Below are 26539 nucleotides of genomic sequence, written 5' to 3' on the forward strand. Positions count from 1 at the left end.
CAAGTCGATGTTCCACCCAATGTGTAAATGGTCAGTGTAGTGGCTCCTTTGGCTGCTGGGCTATGGACTGCATGGGAGATCTTGCAAATGCAATAATAGTGAATTCTCATCAGGGGTGGATAGGGAACTGAAAATAGCCCAGAAAAATGTATAGATGAGGCCTCACATGGTTGGCACCAAAACAAATGTAGGCAGGGCCAACAAAATAGGCGGGAATAATACATTACTGCACCTGGTGGAAGCTGTTGGCAATATAGTGGCCCCAGACCTTTAGGCTGCTGTGAAAACCTCAAATCACCACATTTCAGATAATACCCCACCTTCCTTCACTGGGCACAGGCCCCAAAACTTCCATCAAGCAGACAAAACAATCATTACCATAATCCCCCAAATATAACACATATAGGGGCAGATGTATTAAGCCTTAACAAGAGATAAATGCGATAAGGAGAGATAAACGTCCAGCCAATCAGCTCCATACTGACTTTTTTCAAACACAGCCTGTAACATGGCAGTTAGCAGGTGATTGGCTGGACGTTTATCTCTCGTTATCACCCTTGCATTTATCTCTTGTTAAGGCTTAATACATCTGCCCCATAATCACATATTGGTCAGAGAAGTAAAGAACACTCCAGAAATTGTAACACCCCCCCCTTTAACAGATGCCACAATGGATATAGACGGGCACCTGTCTTAGATGAGTATTTGCAGTGTCAGGTTCTCTGTTCTGTGTAATGCTATGGTTGTTTGTGTGGGAGACAGGAGGGGGACACAACTCTGGGCAGGGTCACATCCTTAGAAAAAAAGTCACTGGCTGACAGGTGGCCTCACAAGTGTGTTGGCTTACCAGGAATCTTCCCAGTAGGATCTATGGCCAATCCACTCCTGGTACTCACACATGCTCAATGCTTCAACACTAGGCGCTTTGTGCTCTCTAGGAGATTGCCTTAGGGGATTTACTCCCACACTCCAGCTAATGAGAGGCAAAACCAAGCATTGCAATGGCATGGCATGTGTCTCTATAATACATCCCCTCTTTGTTTATTGCATTACAAGGTGCATTTATTTCTGCATTTAAGGACAATATGAAGCACCGCAAGCCTCACATGTACAATCAGGGCCGGACTAAGGGGGGGGGGGGGTCCGTACCCCTAGGCCCCCCTCTAGCTAGGGGCCCCCTGTGGTTGGCATGTATATTAAAACATTTTTTTTTCACAAGAGGGCAGAGGCTGAGAGGTTTGTGCTGAGTGGAGGAGCTCATTTTATGCTTCTTAGGCCCATGGAGGACAGCAGCAGCAGCCTTATCATGGGAGGGTTTTTAATCAGAGGCAGCACTGTGCCTGTGAGGTCTCCTACAGTCCTACAGAGTATGGTACAGAGGGAAAAACACAGGCTTTTCTTGTGGTATGTATATGTATATCAATAACCCCAATGCAGTTACCCATTGACCAAGTTTATACTGCCTTTACGCTATGTTTTGACAGTGTCATATTCTCCCATAAAGTGCCCCGGGCCCTCCGAAGGCTTAATCCAGCACCATGTACAATTACCTTAATCCAATAAACCATTCATCAACCATTAAAAACTAACATCTACTGCAGTCCTTAACTAACAATGAGGTTGTTTTACAGGGATCAGTATGAAATCCCGGTGGTTGGAATCCCGGTGGTCGGAATCCCGACGGTCGAAATACCGCCGCCGGAATCGCGACTGCCGCAATGCCGACAAGGGGGGTCGTGTGTCGCCCCTCCCTTGTGGGCTTGCTGCGCTCGCCACGCAGCGGGCCCGGCGTCTAGCTACGCTTGGCACACTATTATATTCTTCCTCTATGGGTCTCGTGGACACCCATAGAGGGACAAAGTTCCAGCATTGCGGCGGTCGGGATTCCAGCATTGGTATTTCGACCATCGGAAGATAGTTTTACACTAAACTCACATGAATGAGATCCACTAGCCTTAGATACACTTGCTATAAAGAACCCCAGCACTGCTACATATGTTAAAACACACATTGCCATCATGAAACCACTTGCAGCTTGAGGACCATAACCATATCCACCCATGTATCCTCCATAACCACCCATGTACCTGCCTCCATAGCCACCGCCCATGTATCCCAAACCTCCATAATTATATTCTAAAGCCAGAGATGTAGCCACACAGGCAAAGATTGGTACGCACAGGAAGGCGACAGTGAGCTGTAGAATTCGGACAATGACAGGAGGAGAATTCCACTTATAGAAGTTTTGTAGTGGGACATCTTGACGTCAGTGACCGCCCCCAATTTGTAGAAGAACGGCCAGTATAAAAGTTTTATCTGGGAAGAAAGGAAAAATGTTTCTTCTGTGTAAGCGCATGCAAGTGGATGTGTAAGTGTACACATTTGCCTGCATCATAGCGTGGGGATTCGGGTGGGAGGGTGGTTGAGTTTGGCGTTTGGCGGAGTGGCGTTTACCTACTCACTAGGCTGCGGATATACGCAGCCTAGCGAGTAGGTCTGAGTCGGACCCATAGTTTGCATTTCATTTTTTATAAAGAAGCAAACATGTGAAAGACTGCTCATGTAAATAAGTCCTTGGGGGGGAATTTAATAGGATGAGAGATTCAGAAAGTGAGAGATTTGGTGAGAAATCTCCAGGGTTTTTTTTAAAGCGGCAATCATTTACACTGCAAAACCAGTTTGATTTTGAAGTGTAAATGATTGCCGCTTTAAAAAACAACTGGAGATGTCTTACCAAATCTCTCACTTTCTGAATCTCTCATCCTATTACATTTCACCCTTGGTGTGTACTAACAGAAATGATCCAGTCTCAGAAGCACTCATGTCTTTATTATAGTGTTTATTTTTTAAAATTGTTATTATTCTTGTTAATATGAATTTATTTGTAATGCACCCACACAGCATATAGTAAATACTTCATTCCACAAATGTTGCTGTAACACTGAACCTGTAACACTGTAACCTGGGCAGCTGGGAAAGAAGAGGTTAAATGTGTGTAAATTGCAGAAGTATCCCTGCACTTGTTCCCAGGGAATTGCAAAGTTATCCAAGTTCTGGCCGGCCTGAGGGGAGGATTCTTCAGTGTGAATGTGGGCAGAGCTGGACTGTAATCATTAATCCAGGAGCGCCATTACCAGACAACAAAGCGAGGTGAGAAGTACAGAGAAGCCAGGGACACAGAGCAGCTGCAGGAAGGAAGCACCTTGCAAGAGCCCATAAACAAAAGGATCAAATCAAGAGGAAAAGCAAAGCAGCAAAGACAGATGGGAAGGAAACATGGAAGGATATAGGTAGCTGGTAACGGGACAGCAGCAAGGGACATCAGAGGACCGCAGCAGGAGCACACACCGTATAAGTGAGACAGGTAAGGGTCAGGAGACCTTGGCACAGGGAAGTGGGCAGCTAGGGAGGTTATAATGTCACAAATAACTGCTACGGGTACAGAGACAAGTGGATACAGGAGCCACATTATACACAAACAAAACAAAAAAAGTTATAGATGGGGGAGGGGAGTAGAAAAAAGTCAAATGGACTCACTAACATGTGACCAGCAACAGGGGACAAATGACACATGCTGTATTCACAACACACTGTAGAATAGATTTACATCTAAAGGACGCCATACACTAAAACAATTTAGCACAATTTCTGATGATTACGACCTTTCGGGCCTATATATGGTCTGTAAAGTGTCACATCGTATGTGTTTTCCATCCAATGCGCGTTCCTGTGAATGTCGGATAGGAGCACTATGATTGGTTGTACTGCACTAGTGTATTATCGGTTTCAGATGGAATCGGCAGGAAAAATGAGTGCTTTTTGGTCATGCTATTTATCACAGGAAGTTTGACTGATGTTCCTATTCCCTCTAGCCCCCTAACTCAGCCCATTAGATATATCTTATGGTACAATTGTATGCCATAAGATATATCTCATAAAATTTATCTCGGCTTGATCAATCGCATGAGATATATATTATGCAAAATGTATGTACAAAATCGTATAGAATCACTCCCAGGAGGGTCAAGGGGGAGTTCAAGGGAAATCGCATCTGACTACAGTCAGACATATTGATATAGTGTTTTGGGCACTTAAGAAAGTAACTTGAAAACTTGGGAAAGGGATTCTTCCCTTTAGTTGACAGGAGATATACTGTATGTCCCCTGAGCTTACAGTCTATCAAGTGTGTAACAAGCTCAGAGCAAGCAACCCGCAATTACACTTTCTATGTCAGTGCAACAATACAATGGAAGTAATGAGAGGTTGCTGTAGGACACTGCACTTTTGGGATGTTAGTAATTAACCCCTTCTATGTAACATATTCTACAATGAGAAGAATTAGGAGAAAATGTAGGTTCTTCAGTTTTGTTTATGCTGTATATTACTAATACTTGTCTTTCATGGGTTCAAAGCTGGAATTCAAATCATTTTGAAGGATAATGAAATCACTTGAATTTAAGTGTTCTCATTACAGAACAAAGGAATCGTTTAATATGAACTTTTCACACGCAAGCGGATTGTTCATTTCATTAGATTAGCGGGCACCTGTAGTGGAGTGTATTCCCTGCCTGAAAACTGTCACAGAGCTCATGAATTATTCAGGGTAGAAAGAGCCAAGCAGATCATATTCAGCATCCAGAGAGAGGACCTGTGTTGTTTCTTGAAGGCAGTATTGAGAATGAGTGACATGAGTTTGGATACATTGAATTATAATGATTGAACTTTAACCCTTAACTTAACTCTATATTACACCTAGAAATAACTAACACGGACACATCTTATCATGAAAAATAACGACACAGACAACTGCATAAGTTAAAAGGTCATGTATATTTATTAAATGGTATGACCCTATTTGTAAAGGGATGGCTAAGAAAGCGCTTGGAGACCAGATTCGGTGAAGGGTGCTATTCATGGCGGCGACTGAAGCGCCCCAATCCATAACACTCCCTATCGCAAGGTACAGCCTGCGCTGTGGCGGTCTCACCGCCCCTTCTATGGCATCTCGAGGATACTTCCATGAAGTGGCCAACATCCCCCTTGCAGAGGCAGGACTCACCAGCCGTCTGGCAAAGGGGGACAATGTCGCACAGGGACCACCTGAAACCTCACATGACCACTGGTCGAGAGCGCCTTCTCGCCGATTTGAAATTAAATTTATATTAAACCGAATTAGATGACAGCCGAAAGGCCAGGTAGCACATGAGAGAGCAAGGGAAGAGGGAGATTGGGGTTCCAGACCCCAAGAGGAAGCAGCATCATCAGACCTCCTAATATACCCCTCTCTAAACTACCACCCCTTTACTACCCCTTGGCTATCTAATTGACTGAAACACCTGTCACACAACCACCTAAACTTCTTGGGTAATCTGTTCTTCTTCAATAACTTTATTAAACAATCACCAAATTCACAGGCTCTTAACCCCTGCAGTAGTAATCCCGTGAATGTTCTGGGCTATGCTTCAGTGGCCAGACTGGCAAGCCCTGAAAATTCTCAGGATTGCCACTGCTTGGAGCCGGGCATCGCTGCTGAGCTGATCACTGAAATCAGCTTTATTCAGCGCTGCCCGGCTCCATCTGTTCGGGGAGAGCCTCCTTCTCTCCCCGCCCCCCGGCTGTTGTATTACAGTCTGCGCCGGACTGTAACATTGCGCCGAGTTGCTGGGGGCAGGGCCGGGCAGCGGCTGACATAGTGCTCATCGGCGCTGCCCGGCCCTGGGAGACAGCGTGGTGGGGTTTTTTTGCACTCCCCATAAAAAACTCGCCCAGTGGGGAGCGCTGCCTAAAAAAAAAACACCACTGAAGGGGTTAAAAACACTTGTGCCTATGCAGCCCTCGTTCTATCTAAAGATAGAGACGTATGAAAGAATTAGAGGTATCAAAGCTTGGCAAGAGATAATATTGTGAGAGACAAAGTACCAACCAATCAGCTGTCATTTTTCAACCTGTAAAATGTAAATTAGAAGCAGATTGGTTAGTATTTTGGGGTCTATAGACTAAACTTTGAAGAGAGATAGAGTGGACGGAGATCAACTACAAGTCAATCAGCCAGTTAACTATATTGGCAGTTCCGCTGGGCAAACGACATAGCGCATACAAATTGAATGATATTGTTTAATGACTTTTAGTGATGTCACTGGGTTCCCCACTCTGTATGCAGTCACTGATTATATTGTCAGATTAAGAGACAATATCATCGAGGGGGACAATAATGATGTGCAGGGGCACACATTGTTAATGATATTGAGCATACACACTAGACACATTTTTAAACATTATTGCTCAGTAGGACCGTTCTGAGCAATACCTTTTAAAAACTGTTCAAGTGTATGGGGCGTTAGGAGGTAGTTGGTTGGTAGTATATCTATATAAAGCGCAGCACTATGCAAAGCCGCCCTCAAATCCGCTCATCTGCTGCTAATATCAGACGATGAGCGGCTTTCCTAGCAATGATGGGGGAGCGCGCAGCAGCGCTCACCACTCACCGCCAGGCCATACACACTGGGCGGCTTCCAGCTCAAAGTCGCCCAGTGTGTATGGGCCTTAAGTCTTAGCACATATTCCCAATGGGCAGATTTACGGGTGAGATTATCTCTAGGCCAGTAGTTCTCAAACTCTGTCCTCAGGAACCCCCCCAGGTCACGTTTTCCAGGTCACCCACATGGTTCATAACTAATAACTGGAACTAATTATTTCACTTGATTCTGTGAGGAGACCTTCAAAACATGCACTGTGTGGGGCCCTGAGGACCGACTTTGAGAACAATAATGGCCACTCCCTTTTGCCTAATTTGATTATTTTGGGTTATACACAAGCATCCAAATGCTGCCCCCGGACTCGTTCCTCATGTGCCTAGTGGGAAATTCACCACTGTACAGACACCTTTATTTCCCACACTCTGGGCCAAATGTAATAGGGTGAGAGTTTCAGAAAGTGAAAGATTTTGGGAGAGTGTTCCCATGTTTTTTAAAGCAGCAATCAATTACATGGCAAAATCAACCTGGTTTTGCAGTGTAATTGATTACTGCTTTAAAAAACAAAATCTCTCACTTTCTGAAACTCTCACCCTATTACATGTGGTCCTCTATGTCAGTCCAAGCTTTCATAAGGACCCAACCACTACCACCAGCAGTGCAAAATAAAATAAAATAAGACATAATGACAATAAAATAAAAAAGAACAATCACCTGGCCTCATCTGGCCAGCCAGCAGCCTGCTGTGCTGCCCCCTTGGCACTTTCCTCTGCCTACCCTAGTGGGAAATCCACCTTTGACTAAAATGTGATAAGATTTGAAATAGCAACAGGAATCATGGAGAGAGCAAACAGAAGGGGAGTGGTTGGAAAATAAAAGTGTAAAAGTGACAAAGATCAGAATAAGGGGAATGTACTGGAGGAAGCAAAAGCAAGACATCTATTTATATAAAAACAAATAAGCAACACATGTATTATGAATTAAAAGAGTATACATTTGTATTGTTATCCTACAGAATACAACTATCAACCATGTACAGCCAGAAACGCTACGACAGCCCCCCCGACTACAGCCCACCCACGTACCTTCAGCAAAACAGCCATGCTCCTGGATCTTATGCTTACCACATTGATGCTGCCCACCCGGATTCGTTCTATCAGGATGATGTCCCACCACAAAACTTCTATAAGTGGAACTCACCTCCCGGCATTGTCCGAATTCTACAGGCCACTGTCGTCTTCCTGTGTGTAGCAATCTTTGCCTGTGTGGCTTCAACTCTGGCTTGGGAATACAACTATGGAGGTTTGGGATACATGGGTGGTGGCTATGGAGGAGGGTACATGGGTGGTTATGGAGGAGGATACATGGGTGGATATGGTTATGGCTATGGTACGACCAGTCCTCAAGCTGCAAGTGGTTTCATGATGGCAATGTGTGTTTTAACATTTGTAACTGTACTGGGACTCTTTATAGCAAGTGTATCTAAGGCCAGTGGATCACGTTCACGTAAGTTTTTCTTGGGTATAGTAGTGTCCAGTGCTATATTCGCCACCATGGATCTTATTGCCACCATTGTTTATGTTGTTGGAGTGAATCCAAGGTCCCAGATGGGAGGCAACATGTACTACAGTCAGATTACAATGTTGTGTAACCAAGTCTACAGTCCAGTGTCTTCTGGAGCAGGCTACATGAATCAGTATCTGTACCACTACTGCATGGTGGATCCACAGGAGGTGAGACCATATTTATCATATTGAGAGAAAAAAATGATATGTTTTTAACTGTCTCTCAAAGGCATTTTAACATCCTTATATTGTATCCCTCTTCACAGGCCATTGCTATAGTGTGTGGCTTTATCATAGTCATCCTTCTATGTGTCATCTCCTTCTTCGCTCAGAGGACAAGAAGAAATATTTGGCGTTATGGGGACCCTAACATTTACTGGGAGAAGCCCTTTCAAGTAGTTCAAGAAGGTCCCAATGTAGAGGAGTGGGTAAGAATGATAAGTTATTGGTTCTGCTGATAGGTGATTGGTTACTTGTTCCCAGTAGTTTTATAATATTTGTTATACTGTTATAATTCTCATACTGGGGCAGATGTATTAAACCTGTAGACGAGATAAACTGGAGATAAAGTGAAAGGAGATAAAGCATCAGCCAATCAACTGCCAACTGTCATTTTCAAACACAAACTTTGGCTGGTGCTTTATCTCCTTCTACTTTATCTCCAGTTTATCTCTTCTCTGGGCTTAATACATCTGCCCCACTGATCTTATTGAACTACAGTATTCTAGTTCTGAAAGACAGTAACTTGTCTGTTGTATACATATACAAGTAAGTGATTACTAACTACAGAGTGGTGTGAATCTTATTGGCAATTAGGATATCAAAATCAAGAAGATTTATTTAACTATATAGTGGTGTGTATATATATATATATATATATATATATATATACACACACACACAGAGAGGGTGCAAATGCTCAATGCGATCATTACATAACAATATAATATATAATAAGAGGTTGTTAGTTCACTCAAGGAGGGGAGGGAAGGAGGCGGACAGGGGGCTCGGACAGGGGGCTATAACATGGGAAACCCAGGGTTTTATGGGCATCCCCATAAAAATGATAGGCGTTCACATGCACACACAGACCTGGCAATGTCTGCTTGGGGCAGGAAGCTGACGTCACATGAACTCAGCACCCACCCCCAATTTTGGCAGATAGAGGGCATCTGAAAAGAAAGCATGGACTTACTACTCAGAATGAAGGCTGCAGAAATTATTCGATGGTTGATTAGCAACCATCAAATGATTTCTCCTCCGTTCGGCCGCATGCAAGGGGATATGTTTGCGTACGCATTTCCTCGCATGCTAGCGAGGGGGTTTGGATGCCGGAGGGGGGCGGGTGTTCAGCCAAGCAGCATTTACCTGTTCGCTAGGCTGCGATTACATATATTTATTTATTATTTATTAGCAGTTTCTTATATAGCGCACACATATTCCGCAGCGCTTTACAGAGTATAGTTGCAAAATCACATCAGTCCCTGCCCCAGTGGAGCGTACAATCTATATTCCCTACCACATGTACACGCACACACACACACAGACATTCTAGGGTTAATTTGTTGGGAGCCCTTAGCCTACCAGTATATTTTTGGATTGTGTGAGGAAACCGGAGTACCCGGAGGAAACCCACGCAAGTACGGGGAGAATATACAAACTCTGCACAGTTAGGGCCATGGTGGGAATTGAACCCATGACCTCAGCAGTGTAAGGCAGTAATGCTATTACACCATCCGTACATTCATAGTCTAGCGAACAGGTCTCAATCAGGCCGATAATTATATACTGCATGATTAGGAATAATGTATTGCTTGGTACCCCTCTATAGCAGGGGTTCCTCAAACTATTTTGCTCTGGGACCCCATCAGACAATAAAAATAATTACAGGACCCCAGCAAGTGACTGCAGAAGGTCATCACATGTGTAGTCAGCAGACAGCACATGCATGGCAGAGTTGTGGACGCACACAGGGGCAGATCCAGGAGAAAATGACAGGGGGGACACCATGATAGGAGAGGGTTTGGGAGGGGGAGGGTGTTAGTGGTGCCAGTGTACATGCTAAGGGAGCAGCGAGAGAGAGGAGAGCAGAGAGAGGGCGGGAATGTGATTAAAAATAGGCCCTGGCATTTAAAGTACACAGGCCCACCTTGGTGACAAATATGAAGGATGCAGTTTTGCATGCGCCGAACGCGTGCTCCGGAAAAGGGGGTGTGGCCACTCAAAAGGGGGCGTGTCCCTGAGTGTAGTGTACCACATTATATACAACTTCTACACATGATGCAACAAAATACTAGACCCAATTATACTTGCCCCTTACACATGATGCTAAATGGATTGAGCCAAAATTCACATAATGCCACACGGATTGAACCAAAATTAATATAATGGTACATGGATTCTGCCAAAATTTACATAATGCCACAGAGATTAAATCAAAATTCACAATATGTTTCATAAACAGGGACATTGTGCACCGAAGGCGCGCATTAAACATTTACACCATAATGCCCATTACATGTTAAACCACACAGCATAATGTCCATTATGTATAATGCCAAACACCATAATGCCTATTAAAAATTATGCTACATAAGTGCTGCTTACCTACATGCTCATTGCCAAGGGTGCCATGCTCATTGCCAGGGATTCCATACTCATTGCCAAGGGTTCCATGCTCATTGTCAGGGGTTCCATGCTTGTTGCCATGTGGGATTACATGCTCATTGCCAAGGGGGAATACATGATTGCGGTAACTTGCGGGATAGCCACCGCTAGGCAGAAGTGACAGCCAGGCAGAGAGCGGGGGGCTGCCCAGCTGTATTCAGAGCACTGCAGGTCCCGGATATTTGAAATAATACCCCTTTCACACCAGAAAATGCAGGGATTTACCAGGGAATTTTGTCCCAGGATCATGCAGGGACATTGGACATTCCCGGGTGGCCCGTTTTACACCAGACTAGTCCCTGCATTTTCTGGTGTGAGGGGGAGAGAAAACCACCCCCTACCCTCCCTTTAACCGGCTGTCTCGTTTAACCGGCCATATCTTTGGAATCAATTTACATAAGACCAGTATCATATTGAAGAACTTTTAAGTGGGCTTCAAATTATTTTGGTCCCGTGAAACAGGGGTGCTTGGTTCCTCAAGGAACATGAACAGCCATGAAATTACATTTCAGAAATAAAAAACTCTGTTTACCCACAATATCTCCAGAACCAATTGACCCATATGGCCTGGAAGGCCCAGCGAATTGGGTTCAAATGAGATCAACCACAAGTTTCTGTGATGCCGTTGGTTGAAATGGCAGCTGTCGGAACCGGGTGGGGGTCAGAATTATTGGGTCCCATGTTATTCTATGGGGAAAACGTTCTAGGTTTGTCTAGTGATATCTCTGGTTCCCGGAGGGCTAGTGACACAAGGCTGGGCTCGTTGGAAAGCCCCGGTCCTCAGCTCCAAAATGAGCTATGTCCCCACCCCCCCTGAATCCGCCCATGGATGCACACAATTATGTCAGGAGTGTGAAGTAACAGACAATTCAACAGATTTTTGACTCTTTGAATCACTGACTGAGATTAGAAAAGTCATCAGCAACATGGAATTGCAACCCCATGCTGAGAAGGTCGGGACCCACTTTGGGGTCAGGACACACAGTTTGAGAGCGCTGCCTATATACTAGTTGTACTATAGCTTGTCTGTAGTCATACATAGGCTGTACTGTTCCATTAAGAAAGCTGGTAAATGAGATTAGAGTATAAAGGTGTGTAGGCTTTTTTTACAGTGTCAGGTACACTGCGCCCTGTGTAACTGCCAGACTCTATAGAAATGCATATTTACTCATTGATACTCCAGTTTCTGTCTGGTAACTCATTAACACGTTTCTTAATGACAGCCAATGCATCATACAAAACTTGCACCTCATATCTGGGTGGAGAAAGATAGCCTCTGTGCTACCGGACAAATAAATGGACAGCAACACACTTAGCTCACAGGCTTGTATGTTCATAGATTTAACATAACACAATGCTATACATATATACTTGGAGAATTGCTGTTGCTAAATATAATATTTAAAAAGTAATAACTTGCTGTCTATTTATGCATAAATTATTTTCCTTGGAGCTGTTCCCAGAATTTAACATTTTAGTTAAAATTTGGTTTACTGGTTTGGTTGACTTAAAAATACAATTAGTGATCCATTTAACTAAAAGTTAAACACCACATGAGAAAATGCATATAAATGCTAGATGTACGAGGTCTGACATATAAGTTTGTGGAATCATTCCAGTGAAAGTGCTACTGTATATACTTTATTGCTTAATATCGCTGTGGTCATCTTCAAAGTACTATGCACTGATACCAGGGCCTACTCCTCCCAATTATGGAACTGGTTTTGTGAAATGGTCTATAGAGCTGCCTTTATATTATATTATATCATATCATGATATCATATATATATATATATATATATATATATGAGGGATAGGGCGGCACTCAGAATGGTGCAAAAGGTGCAAACTCAAATGATGCAAACAAAGTCCGGTGCCCTCCTAAATGCTTGCAGCAATCTGCTGGGCAGGAATATACAGGGTTGTAGACTGCGGCAGGAGAATCCGATTCTCCTGCACCTTGATAAAGGAGCCTGTGTGGCTCAGAAACGTTGGCAACCAAGGAGCCTATTGTCTTTATTTCCGAGTGCCGCCGTCTACAACCCTGTATTTATATATATATATATATATATATATATATATATATAGGGCAGAATAGAGGTGCACTTCCCCGGACTCAGCAACAAAACAGCCAGACACAGATGAATGTGCTAATGTTTCAGGGTTTTACCCCCTTTATCAAAGCAAAATACGTGCTGGGACCAGGGGCAGATTTAAGGGGGGGGGGGGGGGGCGAACGGGGCAGTCGCCCACCCTAGGCCAGTGGAATCACTGCGGGGAGCAAGGGGTATACTCCTCACTGCCGCCGGCCACATCTGCACCCGCACCCGCACCTACTAAGTAATGATTGTAGTGATGATGGGGAGGTGATGGCGTCACCTCTCTCACCCAGTAGCTGATATAGCGGGGCTTTCTCTCCCCATCCTGCCATCCTATTGGCTGGTGGGCTGTAAATTAGGTGGTTTGCCACCCTGATTGCTCACAGACAGTGAGGTGGGCTGTGTCTGCAGCACTGCCCGGTGGGCACATGGTGGGTGTGTGCCCGGTTTCAAAATAAAGTCACCTGATGAGCGGGAGCGGCCACAGCCTCAAGCTCCCTTGTGTGTACACTGTCTGGCGTGTATGGCTGCACATACAGTGTGATTGTACTATGTGTGATATACTATGTATGTATTTCAAGTGAGCTGTGTGTGATGTGAAATGTATATGTGTGTTTGTGGTGTGCTATGTATATGTGTGCAATGCATACCCCCATGCTTATTATTGCTTTTTTTATAAATTATTATTATAATAAAAAATATTTTTTTTTTTGGGGGGGGGGGTCAGTCTTACAGTGGGAGGAGTCAGGAATGGGAAGGGGATGAGTCAGGACTGGAGGGGGAGGGCCAAGTTTAAACAGTAAACCGCCCCCCCGCCCCCCCCCCCTAGTAGAGAAGTCTAGATCCGCCACTTACACGAGTAACGCGATGGACCCGATTTCCTTTGAAATCTGGTACATTTTGCCGGCAAAGGCAAAACCGAGTTAACGCTTTATATTCTCAACTCCACGCCGACGTGGATAGTAGGGGTATGAAAAGGTCGGAGGACGCGTACCGCCGCCGCTCGCCACGATTCGGATTGGCATCAATCGTGGGGTGCCATTCACAATGGGGGCATCAGGGGGGTTAAAATTGGGGTCTGGGGACAATTTTACATTGAATCCAATGTGAAATAGGATACCAGGGACCCTATTCACATTTTAATCAATGTAAAAATCGGGTCCATTGCGTCGGTCGCATCGCATGCGATTTGGTCGCATGCGATGCGATCAACGTGATTTTTCCGACCCGATCAAAATCGGTGTGGCTGTGCTAGGAAAAAAGTACCCTCTACTATATGGCATAACATGTTTATGGTGGTGCTATTGTGTGGTGTAGCGTATATAAGGCGTACTACATTGCGGTGCAAGTTCACACTACTGTGGAAGGGGGCAATATTACTGTCGTACCATGGATGACAAAATCCTAGTTTTGTCCCTGCTTATTTCTTTTTTGTATTATTTTAATAATTTTTATGCATGTAAATCTAGCTGTGATACTAGCCAGTGCCTCGCCAGTTATTGACCTTACCACACTTAATGGATTACAAATAAAGGCTAATTACTGTATATACTTTCATGTATATGGGGTTAAACATGTTATTTAGCAAATTAAGTTTTATTGCTACAGTATATGAGATGCATGTAATACTGTACGTAACCATGACCTGTGGACTCTACACTCTTTCCCAGGATATATATGTAACCATTGAGGTGTTAGGAAGCCAGCACACAACCCAGTGGCATAACTACTGTAAAGCAGCCCCAGCTGCTGCTTGGGGGAGCAAGCCACAGTGGGGTCTATGTGGGCGCCAGCACCCGCTGGTCGCACTGACATGCTGCTGCCTGCCACTGCCCACTGGCTGAGCACCGGAGGCGAGTCAGCGGCAGCGTGGTTGCGGCCATGGCAGAGATGACAAATCCCCCTCACTGATTGAATTGACTGTACACAGAGCCGGCTATTGGCTACTGTGTACAGGATGGGTGGGCAGATGGGCGTGCTAGGGTGGCCTGGGATGCGTCGGAGCCAAGGGAATCAGCAGTGTATGCTGGTCTCTCTTCCTCTACCCTGCTTCAGCTTCTCCGTTATGCGTGTGATGTCATCACCTTACGCTGGGGAAACACGCTGGAGAGGAGCCCAAGGGGGGGCGCCACAAACTTTTTGGCAGGAGGGAGCAGAATTTATAGTTACGCCACTGACACAACCAGTCCCATTTTTAAGCATCACAGATGTGAACTAGGTGCCGGGTGCTACAGGAACAAATGCCAAGCCATAGTAAGAGGGTTACTATGCAATGGGGCCTGGTTTAGGCTGCTGCTATGTATATTAAATATATATGGAATTACCAGCGGGAACAACTCACTGGACTTGCTATCCACAATAATGACCCAGCAGACTTTAATGCATGCATAAAATCTGCTGTGTATTTATTGTGGATTGCAAGACTTATTTTACTACCATCCTGGATACCATCTCCCACCATCCCTCAATACCATATTGATGTATAATAAAGAATAATAGGAACCAGCTTATACTGTGTGTGCATGTTGGGTGGTCTTGTCCTGGGTGGACCCCAACATGCGAAAGACAGCAGTCACAGTTTTAAAGCAAAACTGTGACTGCTACTGAATCAGCCCCAGTATACTACAGTGGCATTGTAATGCTGATCCTTGGACTCCAAGTGCGCACTGTAGGTTACACTTTTGGAAACACCATCGCCAACATGCTAGTTTTACTGATCTTGGCTTGAAATTTTTTTTTGCATTTTAAAAATGTCTTTTAAAAAACATAGATTCATCTATATATGTCTACAGTCTGATTATGTGTCTCTGAAACGGGTGTGGATCAGTTGGTCACCAGCAAGTTGTTAGACAGTCATTAGGTTGATAACATTAGGTCGACATGCATTTAGATCGACATGTGTTTAGGTCGATGTGCATTAAGGTTGACATGAGTCTAGGTCGACATGGGTTAGGTCGACAAGGTCATTAGATCAACAGGGTCATTAGGTCGACAGCCAAAAGGTCGACATGGTGTTTTTCAGGGGTTTTTTTACCTGAATGTCGACACAGTCGACATGGACACAGGTTAAAGTGCACCGCGTCCGCTCGCCATGCTTCGGGTTCCCATCATGCCCTAGTGGATGGTAGGGCATGAAATACCATCTGTCGGCACATGACGGCTCAAAAGAAGTGGAAAACCCCATGTCAAACTTTTGACTGTCGACCTAATTACCCTGTTGATCTAATGACCCTGTCGACCTAACCCATGTCGACCTAGACTCATGTCAACCTAAATGCACATCGACCTAAACACATGTCGACCTAAATGCATGTCGACCTAATGGTCACCCAATGACCGTATCCCCTCTGAAACACTGCCATCTGTTGGTAGCCTATGAAACTACATCTCTTCCTCTCTCACACATGGGATACAAAAATTGGAAGTACCAGTGCATATAGCGCTTTCCAGGTATGACTTACACTAATGGTAGGTAAGTGTCCTTATTTGTAGGTGAGACAAGTTCTTTTAAACTTGGGTCAATCCTAAAGTTATTCAAATAGGAGAAGGTCACCAAATTCTTCAATAACTGTTGGATGTTCAAATGCTCACACAGTGCACCAGGAGGGTATATGGGCTGTTGCTGCACTTGTCCCGACTCCCCGGCAACAGGAGGAAGGATGGAGAGAAGCAGGTGGTGCCCCGGATGTCCCTCACATCCGGGGCACCACCTGCTTCTCTCCATCCTTCCTCCTGTTGCCGGATCCCTGTGCCCGGGAGTTGGGACAAGTGCAGCAACAGCCCATATACCCTCCTGGTGCACTGTGTGAGCATTTGAACATCCAACAGTTATTGAAGAATTTGGTGACCTTCTCCTATTTGAATAACTTTAGGATTGACCCAAGTTTAAAAGAACTTGTCTCACCTACAAATAAGGGCACTTACCTACCATTAGTGTAAGTCATACCTGGAAAGCGCTATATGCACTGGTACTTCCAATTTTTGTATCCTATGTCTTGAGAAAGTTGGTGAACTTTCTTTTACCGGTACTAGCTGCTTCCTAGGCATCAGCGCAAAAGAATTGCATATTCTCTGTTCTTCTCTCACACATGCACAAACACAGAGACAATCTCAAGGTAGTAGACTAGCTTTTGAAGTATTTGCTTCAAGCAGCTTCTAGTAAGTAATAAAATAAAAACAATAGTACTGAGCTGCTGTAAAATGTTGAAAAACAGGAGTATTTGCAGTGATTATAGACCTCTATGTACTGTGATCTGGTGAGAGCATTGGTACCCTGTTGGTAAATGACCCCAATACTTTGGGAGTGCCGGACAGTTTCCTGACAGTCATTACCCCGACGTCAGGATCCCAACAGTCAAAATCCCGACACTCAGGGTCCCAACAGCTATTCTCCCTCGTGGGGGTCCACGACCCCCATAGAGGGAGAATAGAATAGTGGCGATCGTAGTGAGCCACTGTGCCCGCAGCGTGGCGAGCGCAGTGAGCCCGCAAGGGGCTTTGTTGCGCTCGCTATGCTGTCTGAGTCCGGCCAATCGGGATCCCGACGTCGGGCTAATGACTGTCGGGACCATATACCACACCCTACTTTGGTACTTGACAACAATGTTCTATAAGCAGCAGAATAACAGAATTAGAATTTACTTCCCCATGGCATTATCGGGGTGTTTCTGATTTCTGAAAAGACCATGCTCATGGACATACTCCCTAACATCAGAACGGGGTGATATTAGGGGGTATGCGCATGGTCTTTTATACACATGTACAGCTCTCCATTGTGAATGGCTTTGGCTACTTACATAGTCGCCAAGCCGTTTGCAGAGATCCGGGTGGGCCCGGGTGCTGATGGCGCCGGAGACAGGGGTTGCGCATGGGATCACCCACCATTTTATGGGCGTCCCCATGAAAACATCACAGGAAGTCAGACGCCCGCCCTGTCTTCACCCCAGGGGCCGCAAATAAAAGTCAATTTCCACTGACTTATTTGTGAAGGCAGGAGAAATCATTTCATGGTTGGCAACCATTGAATGATTTCTCCTGCTGCGGAGACAGTCAAGGGGTTTTTCCCATTACACATCCCCTCGCATGTTAAAGAGGAGAATCTGTGTTGCCGGTAGGGGGGAGGGTGCTTGGATAGGTGGCAATTCTGGTGGTCATAAGCTGCGATCCTCGCAGTTTACCGAGCTAACCAGAATCACCGCTATATGCCTTCAAAATGGGTCAGATGTCCCTGTGTAGCCTTATAGACACCTGTATAGCCTGTATTATATATGACAAACTAGGGGTTCACAACCATGATCTTCAACATCACTGATTAAAGCAGTCCTGGAGAGGTTTCAAGACTCATATGCCCGCTGTAGTTGTGCTGCTTTTACACATAATGCCTACAGTAGTAATGCCACCTCACACAGCTCTCCCCATCTAGTCTTACCCTCATACAGCTCTCCCCATCTTACCCTCACACAGCTCTCCCCATCTAGTCTTACCCTCATACAGTTCTAACCCTTGACAGCACTTATCCCTCACGGCACATGTTTCCGGGGATGGGAAACACTGTTTTGATGCTCCCACATTCATGACTTGGGGTACTCACACCAGAAACCTTAGTATTTAGTGCAGCAACAACCATTTTTCAGCAAAACACAAACTGCTTTAGCATATGAGATGTTTCACAGAGAGCTGAAGGTTGTACAATGGCTGCCAAAATGGTTGTAGTCAGGGCAACCATCAGGGGGGGGGGGTACTGGGGGGACTGCGGGGACTTCAGTCCCAGGCCAAGATAGGATGGGGGCCCAGGACTGGAGTTTATAAAGTATAGTTTGTCATAAAGTTCACTTTCCTTTCAAGCAATGTAGATGTTGAGTGGTGCATGCCTGTTTGTCAGTTCTGGGCCACAATTTCTGATGCCAGCCTTGGTTGTAGTAATTCCATGATCTCAATAATATCTTACATAGCTAAACCTTTAAAATTGTGTTCATTGATTCTCTATTGTATTTTCATATATTGATATACAGTATGTTTTTTGTTCATACAATCTGTCAAGTGCCTTGAGTCCTATTGGAGAAAAAGTGCTAAATAAATGAAATAATAAATAAATATTATTATTATTTTAAAATTACTTTTTGTTGGAGTTAGAATAATTATCATATCATTGCTACTCAATCATAATATGTATTAGGATTAGTCTGTTAATGAAATAAATATCTTTATTTATCAAAATGCAATCTCTCCACAGGTAAAAAGTGTTCCAAATGGTGCTCCTGATGAGACTGCTACCATTATTTATTCAGAGAAGTCCCAAAACCCTTTAAAAGCCCTGAGTAATAGCAGCATCTACAAACCACCAAGGGAGGAGTTTGAAGAGAGTGCCAACAGTCCCCTTACTAGCAGGTGTGTATGTACGAGAGGCACAGACCTGGGTTATGACCATGCATATTTATACCCCTTTACATTACATACATTAAATTGCCCTAGCCTTCTCTTCATAAAGAATCTGAGAGAGGAATTCCCATTCCCCAGCCATAGCAGTTCAGTAGCAGCCTGCGATTTCAGAGTGCAGTGTAAGTTGCCGCTATGCTTGCCAGTCTTCTTTCGTCTGTTGTCATCATGCCAGTGTTCTGGTGTGAGCAGCACTGAGGACCTGATTTATAGTTGATCACTGATCGGCGACTTTGCAATGTGGGACAATTATCGAGAGAGTATGCATCAGCCTCTTGGAGCATGCGCAGCTGCAAATAGTTTAAAAATTCCCGACCACTGTGTAATAACCGTTTGATCGCAGTAGTCACAGTTTGATTGATAGGAAACCAGAGTTTTATAGGGGAAATCTGCCAATTTCTGGGTGTGTTCGAGAGAAAAAAACAGGCATGCCCAGGCTTTTTTGAGGAGGGTCTGTGATGTCAGCAATGACCACTTCCAGCCTGTCTTAGTCGCAGATTTGTGGAAGTTTCAGACTTACTCACAATTGTACAGACAGCAATAACTGTTTGATGTTCCCGGGACATGATTTATGAGTGGATGACTATTAGCGATTCGGTTTTAATTTTCTCGCAATTTAGCAAGGGGCGTCTTCTCTATCTGTCTGGGCAGTGGCTTTCTACTCGCAGTCCACTTCTCAGATTAATGATCCGTTCTGAATCAGGCCCTGAGCCCGCTAGCTGCTCCTGCCCCTGCTCTTCCCTTATCACAGCTGGCATAAGAGGAATTGAGGCTGTCGCAGCCTCAGCCAATTAAAATCAGCTTACATTGCTTCAGTTCAGCACTGCTAGCCAATAAGAATCAGCCTGATTCCTATTGGATGCTACTGCAGTTGATGCTTGAACACCCCTGGTGTATAGACACTAGTGGGGAGCCACACTAAACTGTGAAGGTTAGAAGGTGTGGCTCCCCTATTTTTAATTTTAGACTGAGCTGCAGGGGCATCTCTGGAGCTGCCACTGGTGGAGATGAATACCCATAGCAACCAATCAAATTATTGTTGGCAGAGTATATAGCGGTGCTTATGGTGTTGTTAGACGACACACTTTTGGAGCTTAACCAGGAATGTAGTTTATTTGTAATGAGCACAGAGTTAACAGAGTAGTCAAGGGTTAACTTGCAGGTATGCAGTAGTAGATCCTGATAGCATGTAATAACAACGCAGTTGTACACAGTGTTAATAGTGCAGGTACTTATTGTTATCCTGTAGCAGAGGATGATTGGAGGTCTCTATGGCAGGGTTAAAGCTGTGGGTCTGTGACAGTAGACAGAGAGGCTAGGGCTGCGGCGCTATGTGTAGGTACTCTCTGGTGGTGATTGACAGCTCCCTCCTGGCGGGTAGAAGTGCTGGGGCTCAGGACGCACTATTCTGCTATAATGGCGCCATCCTTACACACTACTGAACTGGCGAGGTGTCAGCTTGTCAGCACAGCACGTGGAGAAGCAGGCAATGCCTACACAAGGGGACGGGGAGTGCAAGGAACCACACAGCCTGCGGGCTGATGCTGCAAAACGATATAGATGCAGAGCGCACCACTCCAACAATTATATCTAGAAGATGCTAGATACATTCTAAGTAGAATTTGATTGGTTGCTTTGGGCAACACCTAAACTGGTAGAAATCCACCCTTTAGTAAATAGGGGGGTGCCCAGGTGTATGAGGAAATATATCTGTACTTAATCTGTTTTTGCAACAAGTTAGCTTTCTTGCTTTTCAGTTCTGCATTAACCCTTTGAGTGTCAACGTTGCTGAGAGAGATCCTCAAAATATCCAGTAAAAATGCCAGCGTCGCTCACATCGTCTCTTCGTTTTCTTGGGTGCAATATTTTACCTAAACTTCATTTAATTGACTTGGCCGTATTTATATTTATTTATACTAAAAGGACCGTCGCTGTGAGCAATGCTGGCATTTTTAGAGGATATTTTGAGGAGTTAATAGGTACTAGTTTCCACCTTGCGTTATCTGTAAATGATCTGTGCTTGCATTAATCTAAATGAATGTGATCACAACTATTGTATTCCCAGCAGTCCAGCGTGTATCAATGAATTTGCTATCATAATTATACTTGACTGTGATTTTGTGTTTAAAATAGCCCAACTGTCACTGAGGAGCAAAGCAGGGGAAGGCCAGTCCGCAGGGGTCGGCGATGGAGGAGGAACCCAGAGCTAGATGAGTCTCAGTATGAAACAGATTATACAACAGCAGTGGAATCTGGGGATGAAAAAGATCTGGAGGAGTGGGATAGGTAAGAAGACACGGCCTCTAGAAAGGCAACAAGAATGGTATAGCAGACCAGAAAAACAGTACCATTCATTTACTGGAGAAGAAAGTCACCTTGTGAAATAGAACGGTGGCAGATGCAGGATTCATGAGGGCACACACACAGTAATCCTGATGCCCATTATTTACCTTCTGCCTGTCCCGCTGGTTGGCTGCACCATATTTATTTTATATAACTATCCTGGGTGACATATTTTCATATATTATGCAATAAATATTAGTGTGCCTGCTAGATATATATTTTCTCTCTCTAGCATCTACCCACCAATTACTTCAGACACTCAGCGTCAGGATTATAAGCGAGAGTTTGATTCTGACCTGCGGAAGTACAAGAAAATGTGTGCAGAAATGGATGATATCAACAACCAGCTGCAGCAACTTAGCAAACAACTAGACGGACTGTCTGAGAACTCGGCACAATACCAGGTACTTGACACTGGCAACACTGACGGGGTGATTCTGGCTGTCACACAAAGCTGCGGAATTTGCAGCTCTGCGTGCCATCTATGCGCCACCTGCATGAACGCTCAACAACCAAGCAAGCGCTCGCAGATCTAAGGCACCTCTATGGTGTCTTAGATCTGAAGGCTCCCTGTACGGGAAGAGGGCGGGTGGCTGACATTCGCTGACGTTAGCTGCCAGCACCCGTGTCACTGGCGCACTTACATGGGAGCAGTACCTTGCCGTTGCTCCACGCCCCCGTCCAGCACTGCTAGGTGCGATTGCGCCGGTGAATAAGCAATTTGCCCCGCCCACTCGCAGAAAACGGTTGCACATGCGCATAAACGTGACCATCGCGCCCCTGTGCGAATGGATAAGAAGAAGCACCTGAATCCCCAGGCTACTCTCCACAATAAGGGCCTGATTCAGACTTGTTCACTAGACTGCGTATACTAGCAGCATAGCGAACAGATAAACAGAGCCCTGATTAACTCCCGCCCCCACCATCCATAATGGGGCCGAATTCAGCTATGAATCAGCCAATGTGTCTCCAACAAAGGATTTGACTACATGTACTTATTCATTTTTGTCACTGCAGGGAGTTGCAGAAGAGTACAACAGACTGAAGGATCTTAAGAGAGTAAGTGACTTAAAAATGTCATTATTTGGTCACTTAATTAATAACTTGATTTGCCCCAATCCTGAGTTTGTTATATTTTCCCATAATACAATCCCTATTTATTATAGAGATTTGCAGCACAAAGCACTAAGGGCAGGATGTATTAAAATTCCCTCACCATGCCACCGCAGCGATGCTAGCGCATATGTATTAACATATGCGCCTAGCATCGCAGTGCGATGATGGAGGCCCCCCGCGCTACCTGTGATGTGATGCCGGCTCAGCGTGGCTGTCCCCGGCACCTCCTACTCCCCCCCTGCAGCCGAAAGGACATCCAGCTTTGACATACTGCCTTGATGGAGGATGGGTAGGGGGTAGGCTTCTACGGCGAGGGACGGAGGGTGGTGATAGAAGCCCTTAGGCTTCTATAGGGTATCGCCACCCAGAGGTGGCGATACCCTGCCCTGCGAAGACGCGGCGGCCGGGTATTAGTACAACAGATACTAAGGCGGGTGGTGGCCAGACAGTGCCTTTATAAACTATTGCTAGGCACCGCACTGCCGCAGCCATGCTTACAACCCCTGAGCCCCTCAGGACCTCGGTGCCCCTCACAAGGTCAGAGACCGGTACAGTGTCCTTTTTGACAGGTCCTGGCTGTATAACGCATCTACGGTGCTGACAGAACTGCAATTTTTGGTTTGCAGCCCAGTAGGGCTGTGTATATAAATCTGCATGCCTTCAGATCGGGTGATGAGGGGGGTGAATTGCAGTACCATTGCTGGCATTTCAACATGCTTAACAAAACTGGACAACTAGTAAACACAAAAAAAATTAATGTAAAGATTACAGCTAAAATATCCACTCATTCAAATTGTATGTGAGCAATTCCATCTGGCTGGCCATGCACAGTGCTAACTTACTGTAAATGTCCAGTTTATCCCGACTCAGACTGCAAAGGTCCTTACACACTGGGCGATTATGGCCAGTTTGTATGGTGCACGATGATGATGATGAAAATCGCTGGGCTGAAAAATGCTCAGTGCATACACACTGAGTGATTTTCGTCCAGCCCAGCCATTTTCCCCAGGGGTAGACGGCTTTCCATAGCAGGACGCTATGGAAAACTGTCCTCTCCGTCGCTCATCTGCTGGTAATACCAGCAGATGAGCAGCGGCCGGCAGCGATGATGGGGGAGCACTCTGCAGCTCTCATCGCTGCCCCATACACACTGAGCGGCTTTAATGCTGAAAGCCGCTAAGATGAGAAAACTGAGGGGCTTTCACATGAAAGTCGCCAAGTGTGTATATGGCTTAAGTCATACTTGCCTACTTTTGAAAACTAGAGTTTATGGTTGGTAGTTGAATTTTGCAGAGCGCCCCATTGAGGGGGCATGTCATGCTCCAACCAAAGGGCGTGTCTCGTTCCATATATGGAGAGATTGTGAAAAGAGATTGTGAACGTAGCACCTACAAGCGTGGGTGTGTACTGTTATATCTGACAGGAATCTTGTAAAATGACTTATATCCAAATGTAGATGAGCCCCAAAGCAGTTAGTAAGAGCTACAATACTTGCTAAAGTGCTGGGAAATGGTGCTGATGATTCAATGTAAATGTATCTGTCTCTCTTACCTTTTTTCCCCAAAAATGAAACAGTGTAATGTGGGCTAGGTGAAATGAGGGAGATTGCTAGACTAATGAGGGAGAGAGGGAGATTGCTGCTATTTCAGGGAGTCTCCTGCAGAATGCAGGAGGGTAGGTAACTATGGCTTAAGTATGCTTGTCCTGATGCTGTTGTGATGCTGAGTTAGCATTATGTGGGGAAAACCCTTAAAGCAAATAAGTATCCTTTATACAGTTTAATAAATTACCACCTATTCACAATCACCATAGCATATGATGAGGGTGGTAATTAAAAGCTTAATTAAAGTGACCACAAAAAAAATCTGTAAGTTCCCAGCAATTTCCAGCTTGTTAAGTAGAAAACATCAGAAAAGGAATGATCACTGCTTGATCTATAGACTCCATGGTTCAATAAAGTTTTGTTTGTTTAAATGATTCTTTTATTGCGCTACAAGACAGATACAAGGGGACAAGCACAAATAACAGTTTTGTATGTCATTTTTCTTAGATAATCATATTTACTGTGTTCCCACATGAAAATAGCTTTTTTGTTTCTTTTTTTAGACTCCTGATTACCAGATAAAGAAGTCTGAAACGAAACAACTCCGAAACAAACTGTTTCATGTCAAGAGGATGGTGAATGATTATGACAAGGGAAGAGGTTGATATTGCAAGAACAGTGTGGCAATTCAAAATACAACCACAAGAGGGCAAAAAATACCACCATTTAAAATTGTGTAAATAAACAAATTTTTTAACTGGGTAAAATGACAATTAATATACTTTTTTTTTCTGGTATTTTTAGTCAAAGTTGGCTCGTTCACAGCCGTTAAGGACTTTGGTAAATAAGCTAAATATGGCTTCACTTCCTGTATATTTAAACAGACCTACACAGCAGCTTTCACAAGCTGACACCAGATGTATGGTCTTCCTCAGCATAAGCTATGGCATATGCATGGTCTTATAGGAGACAGTGGGGTCTTTTAAGCCTTGTACAGAGATAAAGTGTAGAGAGATAAAGTACCGGCCATTCCACTTCTAACTACCATGTTGCAGAAATGTAAAAGAGCGATGCTTTTAGGGTATGGATTATTAGGTGGACAGTGTTTGATCAACAAGCAAAATGTCGACATAATCAAAAGGTTGACACGTGTTTTTCACTTTTTTATGTTTCTATGTCAAAATATATCGACATGGACCCCCAATTAGTGTAACGCTTCACTCACCATGTCTTGAGCTCGGCACACTATTATAATCTCACTCTTTGCCAGTGGTTCCCAAACTGTGTGCCATGGCACCCTGAGGTGCCTCAGGACACTTGCAGGGTGGCCTTGGGTTGGTGATCCAGCACTAATTCAAATAATTTTTGAACAATTTCATTGGCATAACCACTATTTGTGGCCTCTAATCCTAAAATATGTGCACAAACAAGCAAATCACATTCCTTACTACATTCCTGAACCTAAAAATGATACAAATACAATTTACATAATTTAATATTTTTTTCTTTAAATTTCTCAATAAGAAACTTATGGCCTAGGAGAGATGTGAAAAAATAAGGATACTCTAGTGCGCCGTGATATTAAAAAGTTTGGGAACCACTGCTCTCTGCCCACATGTGTCAGTCAGTTTGAAAATAAAAAACAGGTACTTGTGTAGTTTCACGGCGGCAGTTACGTAGTCAGCGTAGTGTCCCTGTCAGAATCAGCGTAGTGTTCCTGCGGCAAACGTAGTCAGTACATTTGCAGCTAGCCGGAGCCTACGTAGTTAGCGTAGTCAGTCAGCGTTACGCAATTAGCGTGTTGTCAGCGTTACGCATCCTCCCGACCTGTTCAAACCCCCACTATCCACGTCGGCGTGGAGTTGAATTTATAGAATGGAGAGCGCAACAAGCCACCGAGCCCCGCGAGGGGAAGCAGATTACTTGATGTGTATTCAGCGTCCACTCGCCACGCTTCGGGCGTGTTTTGCACGTCCCCTAGCGGGGACGTGCAAAACTTTGTGAAGTCAGCTCCACACCGTGGATAGTGTGGGTATGAACAGGCCGGGAGGATTCATAACATGTCCGCTCGCCACGCTTCGGGCTGGCGTGGATAGTGGTGGTTTGAAAAGGAGGCATTTTCCAGTATGTAACATGGAGCACTGGCAAATGCATCCTTTATTGTGCATGAGATGCACTTGCGCCCACAACCCCCTTTGTGCATGAAACGCACGTGCTACCGTACCCCTAACCCTGTCCGTCTCCCTGAAGCGGACACAGGCAGGGTTGCCGTACCCTGCCGCAAGAATTACTGAGATG

General features: G+C 44.7%; 1 protein-coding gene across 1 annotated transcript; it reads left to right on the top strand.

The window, feature by feature from the left end:
* The first annotated feature begins 3044 nt into the window (after nucleotides 1–3044).
* On the top strand, nucleotides 3045–25008 carry LOC146074114 (occludin-like). The gene is made up of 8 exons (XM_083181890.1): nucleotides 3045–3364; nucleotides 7489–8206; nucleotides 8305–8466; nucleotides 19037–19191; nucleotides 21373–21525; nucleotides 21815–21986; nucleotides 22600–22641; nucleotides 24805–25008. The coding sequence occupies exons 2-8, from the start codon at nucleotides 7505–7507 to the stop codon at nucleotides 24904–24906; spliced, it is 1488 nt and encodes a 495-aa protein (XP_083038016.1). The 5' UTR covers nucleotides 3045–3364; nucleotides 7489–7504; the 3' UTR covers nucleotides 24907–25008.
* Nucleotides 25009–26539: the final 1531 nt, after the last annotated feature.

Source organism: Crinia signifera, chromosome 1 (genome assembly GCF_055691185.1).
Source record: "Crinia signifera chromosome 1, ASM5569118v1, whole genome shotgun sequence".
NCBI classification, from domain to species: Eukaryota; Metazoa; Chordata; class Amphibia; order Anura; family Myobatrachidae; genus Crinia; species Crinia signifera.